Source organism: Coloeus monedula (assembly GCF_965178545.1).
Source record: "Coloeus monedula genome assembly, chromosome: 11".
Classification (NCBI taxonomy): Eukaryota; Metazoa; Chordata; class Aves; order Passeriformes; family Corvidae; genus Coloeus; species Coloeus monedula.
The window spans coordinates 5,355,021-5,366,259 of NC_138791.1; the positions used below are offsets into that span (position 1 = coordinate 5,355,021).

Consider the following 11,239-nt stretch of genomic DNA (forward strand, 5'->3'; position numbering starts at 1 on the left):
TTTTGAGCAATGCTGAACCATTAAATAGGTTTAGAGAGCTTGATGTCACTTCATCAAAGGTCAGTTTATCAGTTGCTGCGTCTTTTGTTTGCTAATCAAAGGAAAATAATCTGAAAATACAAAACAATGTGATACTGCAGTTTAGGATAAACAGTGGAGAATAACTGCCAGTTTCTCTGGTGGCAGAAGTTTGAGGGAGAGAAAATTGACTGGAGAATTTATCTGTAACTGCTGTGTAGGAACTGCTTCTGCTACCAAAAAGTTGGGGTTGTCTTTGTCTTTGCTGTTCTCCCTGGTGTAATACCATGAAGCAGCAGACTAGCCAGGAAGGAGTGTTTCTTTTCTGATTCATGACCATCTTTATTTACTGCAGTTTGACAGTTTGCAGGCATGGGTGTGAAGTATGAAAACTGTTTTGGCAACATGGCATAACTAATGCTGCCATGGCAAACGTGATACAGAAACTACCTCAAATCCCTGTCATTCAAGGCTTTTTCCCCTCCTTTTCTTACAGCAGACAAACTGTTACGTACTGTGAGATTCTTTCCCGGGGCGTTTGCAGTGTGTGATTTAAACATTTGTTTTCTCCTTTCTCACCTCTCAGTGGTAATTAATGGCAAATACTGCTGCCCAAAGATCTACTTCAACCACCGGTGCTTCTCGGGGCCTTACCTGAACAAAGGCAGGATTGCAGAGCTTCCCCAGTCCGTGGGGCCTGGGAACTGTGTTCTGGTGCTGAAGGAGGTGAGCTGGAGGTTCAGGGTGGGCCTGCAAATAGCAGTGTGTCTCAAACACTGGAGTATTTCTCTGTTACAGATGGGAAATTCAAGAATTGAAGCTGATGATGTGTAAGGAGTGACTTTTTGCATATAATAAAGTATAAATCATGAATGGTTTTATGAATGGCTGATAAGAGTAAAAGCCTCTCATTTATCTAAGTAACACTCAGCCTTCTACTGCTAAATCTTATTTTCTGTTAAAACAGTATAACCTGTAATTACTACAATCAAAGGAGTTAGTATCTTTTTATAGCTGTAATAAATGTTTCCATTTTAATTAACAGAATTTAGCTGGAGATAATCCCAAAATTATGCACTGTGCATGGTAAAACAGAGGAAATACAGATTATTCTTAGTCAAAATGGCAAACTACGTTCAGTGATTGGGAAATGAAAATAATTTTCTGTGTTTTATAAGTTGGATACAATTTGCATAGATCAGGTGAAATTACAGTTTGGCTTCTTAAGGTAATTGAGGGAGCAAAAGGCCATTCTTTAATGCCAAAGGGCTTCTTCTCCAGAAGGTGTTTCACAGCAAATTTACAGATACTTCAATCCAATAATCATTTTTCTGAAATTTCAAGAAAGGTCATGAGGTGCTTATCTGACCTGAGAGGCTGGAAATTTCCCAAGACATAACTGACTGTATATGCAAACGTGAGCTGTCATGAAATGATCACTTTATATATAGGAATTGGCTTGACATACCAGGAATTTTACCTTCCCTACCAGGTATCTTAACTTGGGAGAGACCTTAAGAAAGACTTTCTGGCAGACATGCTGTAAAACCAGGGTCTGGTTGTCAAGAAGCAAGCAGATTATTGAAAAAGGCCCATTTTTGCATGCAGAAAAGTACCCTATCCTTTCTGCCAGTTTCAATACTCTAATGTAAGAACTGCAAAAGAGCAAATGTGAAATTCTGTGGCACCTTTGTTTGACCTTGAAGGTTTGCTCTGCTTCGTTGCCTGAAAGCAGGAAGTGTGCACAAATCGTGCAGATGTGCAGGTGCTGTGTATTCATTTCAATTGTGAGTCTTGCTCACTGTATGAATCCTAGAGAGAGTTTGGTACTTGCATTACATTTAATACTTTTCTTTGATTTCTGGACTGCTGCATTAGTAGCAATAAAACTGCAAATTTGTAATGTCAAGGTTGTGATGCACCCAGTTGGGAATGATTTGGAATGAGCACATAGTGAACATAAAAAGTACAATTAGTGTGCACATTTTGTACTATCCCCCACTAACTTCAGGTTATTCACAACTTCCAAGTTACTTTACAGTACCCAAGAAATTATCGTTTTATTAAAATACAAACCTTATCATGGTTCATGGAAGTAAAACAGATGAGAGCTTAGGATTCTGCACTACAATTTTGTTGTAAGTAGAGGGTTGGCAGGCAGCAAAATCCCACAGCATTTTTTTGGCACATCTTCACATGACACACAATCTTTAAGATAATCACTCTGATTTAGCCAAGGTTATGCAAGTTTGGGAGAACTCAGCCCCAGGCGTTAATTTAGTGATGTGTAATTCAAGGGCAATGACTTGGAAATTGCTGGATACACTCGTGGCTCTGCAGACAAATTCTGAGGGCTGGGAAGGCCCAAAGTGTCGGCTGCTCTCGGTGTTCGTTTTGGCACTGTCAGGAGGTGTCTGTAATCCTGCTGTGAATGAGTGCTTTGATGCTAGATAATTTGGATGAATAGGAGTAATTTCCTATTCTGCCCTGGCACTTTAGAACAGATGTATTGTACAAATAACTTACACATGTTTTCTGCTCTTCCCTCCCGCACTCTAGGTTCTCACTCTGTTGATCAACGCCGCCTACAAACCCAGCCGTGTCCTGCGAGAGCTGCAGCTGGATGAAGAGGCTGCATGGCATGGCCATGGAGAGACCCTAAAAGCCAAGTAAATTCTTGTTCTGTCCTCTGTCTAGTCAGTCCCAGTAGCTGTTCTCTGCAGTCTGTGCTTTAACTTACATTTCAGGGAAGGAAAAATCGCTTAGAGCGTATCAAGATGCCAACAGCCATTAAATGTTAAATTCTTTATAAATTTCTTTATGAATTCTGGTGCAGTGCATGTGATTTTAATGCTCCATAGTATGGCAGTGTACTCTGCTACAGGCATGTGAGCAGCTAGAGACTGGTGTGGTAGTGGTACAACATTGTGCTGACAGACCTGTGGGTGAGGTTTAAGATAATTTAATTCACCTGAAGATAATTGTCAGTGTTTTAAAGCAGAAGCATGTACTCCTTAGGAAGCTTCTCAGGCACTTCCACACAAATTTCTTAGTGGAAAAAGATTCTTCAGAAATAAAGTTAGAAGCTTTGAAATGGCCTGGCATGGAAGTCTTTCTACAGCAGTCTACCCTAAAGCACTCCCAGTTTTCCTGCTGAGCTTTTTGGGTTGAAGCTTCTTTGCAAGATGATTTTTACAGCTAGGAAAAAAGCAGTGAACATATTTGCATATATTTGATAAGTCCAGATATTCCTTTATAGTCTAGGGATGGTTTTGTAATTAGGTCACTGTGTTTGCATATTAGAGATTAGATTTTCCCAGTGTGCTGCTGCACACTTCCCTACATAATTTTGAACATGTCAGTAATTCTTTTGTTGGATCAGTTTCATGTATAAAAAGACATCTTTCCATATACTGAAGGATTGCTCTGAATTGGGCAATAGGAAGATGACAAAGGTTAGTGTAAATAGAAGGTGTAGCTGAGGAATAAAAAAAAAAATATTTGTTTAGTCTCACTGAAGTTGCTGTTTGCTTTGTTTTTCCACCAAAAGTGGTGTTTTGTAGTGACACCAGGGGTGTCTGGACTGTGATGATACAGCTCTTTTTTTCAAGGCATTAACTATGTACTTGCAGGCCTGAAACATCTCTGGTAGATATCAGCACATGCCTGTAGCTGTGCTGGGAGAACAAAGCAGAAATGCTGAGCAGCTCTGGCAGATTTTGCACAGTGCAGCTCTTTCAGGGTAATGGCAAAGTTGGGGAACAAAAAGAAATCTTTTCTTCATTTAAATCAAACAGGTGCAGTACCTGGAGTCATGGCAAGTGACTGTCCTGGGGAATTGTTCAGCAGTTAGACAAAAGCTGATTAGAAATGTGGCAGTGGTCCCCTTGTCTCCACAGGATGAGCACAGAAAGGCTCACCAAAAGCTGTCTGATGTTACCTGTATGAGCTCAGTGGGTGCTCTCAGCCTTGGTTTGAGGGACCAGCTGTCCACAGTGGGCACTTCTGCAGTCCCATAAAAGCAGAGAGACAACAAAACATCTGTGAACAAAGAAAACAAAATATCTGAACTCTGGGGCAGTCCTCTCAGACGATGTTTTGTAGTTGTTGATGGGGCAGTGTTGCTGCGTTTGGTACTGCAGCCACCTGTGTTGGCTTTCCTTTATTTGGGGATCTGATGTAAGAGGCAGGAGCTCCTGTTTCCTGGACTTGGCTGTCCATAAAGTTCATCGCTGCTTTTTTTTTTTCCTCTCAATACTCTTGTACACCCCTCAATGAAGTCCTTTTATCCTGGTAATTAGAAGATTCCTGAATTATGCCCATGTTTTCAATGCTAGATACAAAGGCAAGAGCTACCGTGCCACCGTGGAAGTTGTGAGGACGGCAGATCGGGTGGCAGATTTCTGCAGGAAAACGTGCATCAAGCTGGAATGCTGTCCAAACCTCTTTGGCCCTCAGATGGTGCTGGATAAGTGTTCAGAGAACTGCTCTGTGCTGACAAAGACAAAGTACAGTGAGTAGTTCCCTGATCCATACCAAGGTGGAGTTTGGAGTGTTATATTTTAGCTTCTTTTGGCTTTGATTCCAGAAGAAATCCAAAATACATTGTTTTTCTTACAGAAGGAGCAGATCAAGCACTGCATACAGAGGTCTACAAAATATTCATGTGCCTGTGTGTAGGGGAGAAAAAGTTAATTCTGTATTAAGTGGTAGAACCATGGCCTAACTTCCGTTGTGTGCTTAAAACTTTATCTTTTTAAAACAACTTTTGGGACAAGAACTGACTAATGCTGTATCTTAAGTGGGATTATAATTGCTTTTACCAGTTTGTTGTGGGGAAAAAAAATGCAACACCTTCAAGCTCCTTTCTTAGTTTTTAGTGTTTTCGTAAACTGGCTTTAACCATTTGACACTGTGAGCACAAACAGTGCATTGAGGCCATGTTTAAAAACTACAAAACATCATAAAAAGTGCCATTAAATTGGACCAAATCTTTGATAATTGTTGTATAAAATAGGATCATTTGGGGGCTTCCCAGAGATGGAGGAAGTAAATCTTTACAGGGCAAACAGAAAAATTGATCAGTAATTCTTGTTCCTTAAACCAAATTGAAGAGGAAAATACAGGCATAGCAATCTTGAAGATTTGCAGAGTTGGGATTCCTCTTGGGAAATGTCCTTCTACTGATTTTCCAGTCCTGATGAGGGGCAAACATAACTAGTGACACTGAAGGTGCATTTCAACACTGTGCTCCTTTCTCCTGTCCTGGTAGCGCACTATTACGGAAAGCGGAAAAACAAGCGGATAGGTCGGCCCCCGGGTGGCCACAGCAACCTGGAAGTAGCCATGAAGAAACCAAATAAGAGGCGGAAGAGGCGGAAACATTTCTTTGTTCATAAGAAAAAACGTTCTTCTACTTCCGTGGATAACACTCCAGCTGGATCTCCCCAGGTAAGGCACTGCCAGCAGCGCTCATAGATCTGGGATGTGATCTTTGCTTCATTTGAAACAGCAAACGTTAGTTCCGTGTAACTTCAGGGTTACAATGTTTTTTCTTCTTTCCTAACTCTTCAGGGCAGTGGGGCAGAAGAGGAGGATGACCAGGACGAGGTGGATGAAGAGTCTCTGACTGAGGACAGCACCTCAGAGCACCAAGATGAGTTGCTTGAAGAATCAGAGGTGTCAGAGAAGAAATCCCTGTCATCATCTCCCACCCAGAGTGAGCTGTCTCATTCCCTGGCTCAGGACCGAGACAAGCGGAAAAGGAAGCTCAGGACCTTTTCCTTTTCTGATGATGAAAATAAACCTCCTTCGCCAAAGGTAACTTGGAATTACCTTGGAAAACAGATTTCTGTCCTGGCTTTCTCCCTGTTAGGCAAGCACCAGTATCTTGAGTATTAACCACCATACGTGTGTTCTCTGTTACCCCATGGAAGGGCATTGTGAAAACGCGACAGAGTAATTAAAATCCACTGTGCTTATTATGGCTGTATCATAGAACTGTAATAAAGACTAAGCATATGTGATATTTTAGGAATTCTTTTGGCTTGTCTAGGACATAAAGATGGAAGTTGCTGAAAAGCTGCAGCTGGACAGCAACCCTCTGGAATGGAGTGTGGCTGATGTGGTACGATTCCTCAAATCCACTGACTGTGCTCCACTGGCAAGGATTTTCCTTGATCAGGTATCATTTTTTGTCTGTTAAATGTTGAATCTGTCACTTGGCTTCTTATCCTCTAAGGAGTCAGAAAAAGAAGTTTTTTAATATGGTTCTGAGGAAGTAAACATTTGTGCAGCCTGCAGCAGTTTGGGAGAGGAGTTTTTCAGATTTCTCAGGCCATTACAAGAGTCAACACTTTTTTTGCATCTTGGTTAAAATTTGCCATAAAAACCAGTGTCCGTTAAAACTGTACTACTGGAGCTAATGATTGGGGTGGTTGGTGGTGGTGGATGTTCCAGATATACTTCATCTTGTAGAACCTCTGTTTCTATAGAAAGATGCAATGGTTGGTTAAAATTACTTTCTGCATGAAATTCCCTTGGTTTCTTTCATTGGGTTGTATTTTTTTACAATAGAGTCTCCTGAGAGTCTGTGCCTTAGCCAGTAAATTTGTGCTGGCATTTTAAGAAAGGAGTTAATTTGTTGTGTGTGAGAGAGATTTTTAAGCTTCCTGGGGGAGCATGAAAGAAACATCTTATTCACAAACGGTCACAAATCTGAAGTTACAGCAAGTCAAAGCTGAAGGAGCAGGGAGAAAAACAACAAAGTCACTATGGAATTTTTGTTTTCTGACAGGAAATCGATGGCCAGGCACTGCTGCTGCTGACCCTGCCCACTGTTCAGGAGTGCATGGACTTGAAGCTTGGACCAGCTATTAAACTCTGCCATCACATTGAGAGGGTCAAACTTGCCTTCTACCAGCAGTTTGCAAACTGAGGAGCAGCCAAGTTGAAGTGGACCTTTGAAGCACAACTACAAAAACATGCTCCTTCCTCTCTAGCAAGTAAAGCCAAATGAACTTAAACTGAGGCCCAGATGACCTAAAAGTGTGTGTCAGCCTCAATTTTTCTATTTCAACAAAAGGAAGACAACATCTGGAGCAAAATGCCAATGCAAACATAGGGGCTACTCTACCAGCTGCCAGCTTGGGAACACAATAGTCTCTTGCTCTATGGTTCCCTTTTTTTAATGTATTTTTTAATGATTACAGAAAAGTCTCCTCATGTGAGAAATGACATTTCAGTAGTTCTGTTGGCACAGAACTTTAAAAGGAGAAACGGATCCTGTTTACGTTCGCATGTAGGCTGCCAGAAATAACCTTTCTGTTCCTGATGTTTCACACAATCCCCTTCCCTCCCTGTGGATGAACACTTGCTTTACCACAGCACTGACTTTGGAATGTGTTCTTTGCACATTCGTGTGTTAATGTTGAGATTTTTAATGAATTTGTTCATTGTTAGGACAACAATGTGGCCACAGGGTTCTGAATGTACAGTATAGCAAGAGTGTGGTTCCTTTGCAAGTTTTTTTTGTTCATTTTGGTTTGTTTCATTGTTGTTGGTTTTGGTTTTGTTTTTACTACCTCTGTAGCCTGAACAGTAGAAGTGATGAACTAAAAAGGGAGGGAACTGCTCTTTCTGGACAAGTGGTCTGTGGCTGCACAGCAGTCCTGCTTCTGTGGGCGTGTCCAGAGTGCAAACCAATGTCAGCACACAGAGCTTCTGTTCTAAAGCTTTAGCTGAAACTTCTGTAGGCATAACATGGGTGTTTCCTTTATTCAGATGTCAGAAAACTTAATTATTTTGCACTTCTCTTACAGGCAGGCTGTAGGACATAAGGAAGGAAAGAGAAAGTGCCTCTGCATTTTCTATATTTGGGTTGTCAGATTTTTTTTTTTTTTTTCAATTGTGTGAAGTTATTTCCTTTTTCTTCTAACAAACAATTGGGCCATGTACATAGAGCCTGTCAGCAGACTTTTGCTTTGCTACCTGAACATCTTTTTAGAGAATACACTAAGGAAACTGCAATCAATAGGGGACTGCAACATAGCTCTGCCGATGTTTGCATTCTGGAAACTCTGATGAGCTTGACTTTGTATTTTTAACTATCCGCAGATGCTCAGGATCAGACTTGGTGAAAATGTCGTGGGTTGGAAAGAGATTTGTGTGCTTTTATTAGAGAAAAGGAAAAGGACCAGTGAGACATCTTAGTTCCATCAGTAGACTCACAGTAGGATGAACTGCTGATTTTAATTTTCCAGGGTGATAAAACCCAATCAGCCACTTGCTGTGGACCTGCTTTACACATTGAATAACAGGGCTTACGTTACTTTCCATTAAAGGTGTGGGGAAACTAGCATCAGGCTCAAGATCTGCATCAATAAGCATTGAGTTTCAGCTGGCTTGCATTCATTCACTCTGCCTGTTCTCAGAGTGTTTGGAGGAGCACAGGCAGGAGCTGGATATGTGCAGCCCTGGTCCTTTATGTCCTATTCAAATCCATCTTTGCAGGAAGCCCCTGGCCTACAAATGCGTTTGAGTTAGGAAGGTGCTCACTGCAGGAATCGGTTTAGGAAAGATGCAGTTACTGGGTTCTGATGAGCAGAGGTTACTCTGGTCAAATGGAATGATTCAAGTGTCCCTTAGGCCCAGTGTGACTGGCCATTCCAAAGCTGTGAGCTGTAGGATTCAGCAAGGATGTGGTCTGTAGGCTGAGAGCTGAGTTGGCACAGCCTGTGACTATACCTGCCACGGTGGTGTTGAGGGGGAGCCACCTCCAGTGAAAACTGCTGGGACTAAGCAGAGCTCAGTAACTGGGGTTTGTTGCTTTTGCCCCTTAAAATAACTGCCTGGTCAAGGCAGAACTATTCGCACAAGTGTTAAAATCAGATTTTTTTTTTTCATTCCAGAATCAAAACATAAATGTCAGACTATTAATTAGCTGAATATTTATGATGGAGGTAGCTAGGACAATTTTTTTCTCCCACATTGTAAGCAGAGTCTGAAGACACAATTAAACTGAAATCAAACTGTCCCTTTTTCCTCCTTACACCAGATATGTGGCCAATAAATGGATGTTTTGGCTCTTCATAGATCATTTGCCTGTACTCCAGTCCCTTAGGACAAGCTCAGTCATAAGCCATTAGGCTTGAAAAAATTTTAAAAGAAACACTGCTGCTTTGCTGTCAGCATCTTGTCTTGAGAAATTTGACCAGTAGAGAACTTCTGGGCTGGAAGATGATGCTTTTGGGTCAGTGCAGTAGAATTCCCAGAGTTCTGTTGTTCTGATGCCTGGCAGAATTGACCTGCATAGCCAAGAGATGTTGCTTCCACCTTCCCCCATAGACAGATAGATGTCTTTTTAAGTAGTTGTCAGGAGAGAACAGAGCTGAAAGTGTAATTTAGTGGACCTGTTAACGTGGTGCCTGGGGTTTTAAATACAAATGTCATACTTCCTTTTCTCAGTAAAAAAAGCAGTCAGCAGTTTCAGCTGTTAGTGGGATACTTACTGGTCACCTTTGGCATGTTTTATAGGCTGGATTTTTCTGCCTTGTTTTGGGAGGCACTGACAGTCTGGTCCCAATGGGATCTATTTTTGTTGAGATTTTCAAAAGGGATGTTTTCATTATTTGTGAAATGTTTTTATGCTGCACACGGGTACTGTACACTCTGTTTCCTGGAAAAAAATGCACTCTGTTTTATTGCTGGATTTAAAAGGGATAATTGGGGCTTTATCTTGATGGATGGTGTTTCTACTTGACTGTTTCAAGTTCCTCTTTCTCTATGCGTGGCAGATGACACAACTGCACTTACTTGTTCATCTTATTCCAATATGACTTGAAATGAGCTCACGCGCTGCTTTAGTCGCTCTGTTTCTTAAAAACTGGATTTTGTGTAGCTGGTGGCTGAATCCTGGATTTGGGTGATAGCAATGTTTCACCATCAGAAATTGCTGGGACTGCAGTAATTTAGGGTTCAGGGATTTGTGCTGTCCTCTAGGACATCATTCACCAGACAGTACAACAAAGCTGGAGTCCAGGAGAAAGGGACTGGTGTCCTACAGATGTCTCCAGTACAAGAAAATGAACTCTCCACTGAGCCTTGTGTACTGTTTATATGGCTGGTAACAGGAGTTTACCCTTGGCTTGACATGCTTGAGGGTTTGTGTTCTTGCTTGGCATATTTTCATGTGCATTGTGCAATCTTGGGTTTGCACATCATAGCTTTAGAAACCTGGTGGTGCCACTTTGGCTGTGCTAAGCTTAGCCTTGTTAGGGAGAAAGATTTTGTTGGGTTACTGTTCTGTGCTTTCTGCACCAACTCAAGGATTCTGTAATAGAGAAGTATTTGACCTCCAAAAATGCCATGGAGGTTGAATGTGGTAGAATTATCCCCAAAGCACAAGCAGCTTGTCCAACCTAAACTCAAAGCAGTCCTTCCAGGAGAGGAGAGGTACAACACTGATCTTGGTGAATGAAGACTACTTTTTTCCTAACTCTAAACATTTCTGAAAGTTCCTCTTTGAGGAATGAAATAATATGCAGATTAATTTCTGTGTTGTATAGAACTCCAGGAGTGTTTGCAGTCTCTCCTGGGATTGATGGAAACAGTACATACAGAGTTTGGGAGTGGGTTTTAAGATTACTTTGTCTGTCACAACTTTTAGCAGTATTTTGTTGTTGTTTTAGGATTTGCTAGTGTTTGTTCTTTATTCCAGTGATGCTTTAAAGGAGGGAAGGAGTATTTAGCTGCTAGGTCCACAGAAGTGTAAATATATTTACAGTCGATTGGACTGAGCACTCCATTCTTCTGTATAAAGTACAAAGCCTTGGTACTTCGTTGGCAAAAAGCCCAGTGGCTTGTGAGATTTTTGAATGTAGCAAAACAGGCTTCAAAACTATCAAGCTCAAATTGGAGACTGGATGCCTTTGGACCAAATCTGTTGTTACTAGATGAAGTAGCCTTACCAGAAAGCCAAAAATATGATCCTGTACAAAGCTACTCTTTAACCAGTCCTGTCACGTAGTGTCAGCCTGGTTACTGCCTACTGTGAGCTCAGATTACCTAAAAGTAACTAAGCACAAAGACATAGGCTCGGTCAGGAGACTTCAGATGTAGGATGAAGGCTCCGCTTCAAAGGGATTGTGTGCTGACCCCTTGTTTCAGCTGCCGCCCTTCCCCAAATGTGCACGTAGCCTTGTTTTCAAAGGCAGCCCTTTGG

General features: G+C 41.5%; 1 protein-coding gene across 1 annotated transcript in view; it reads left to right on the forward strand.

The window, feature by feature from the left end:
* Positions 1 to 6,955, forward strand: part of SFMBT1 (Scm like with four mbt domains 1) — a gene marked incomplete at its 3' end in the record, with an annotated part of 30,536 nt that extends 23,581 nt beyond the window's left edge. Inside the window, exons 14-20 of the mRNA XM_082288617.1 lie at positions 605 to 744; positions 2,578 to 2,687; positions 4,356 to 4,531; positions 5,291 to 5,469; positions 5,593 to 5,838; positions 6,074 to 6,202; positions 6,815 to 6,955. Of these exons, the coding sequence (XP_082144743.1) occupies positions 605 to 744; positions 2,578 to 2,687; positions 4,356 to 4,531; positions 5,291 to 5,469; positions 5,593 to 5,838; positions 6,074 to 6,202; positions 6,815 to 6,955 (1,121 nt within the window). The remainder of the gene's footprint in view (positions 1 to 604; positions 745 to 2,577; positions 2,688 to 4,355; positions 4,532 to 5,290; positions 5,470 to 5,592; positions 5,839 to 6,073; positions 6,203 to 6,814) is intronic.
* Between the last annotated feature and the right edge of the window lie 4,284 nt (positions 6,956 to 11,239).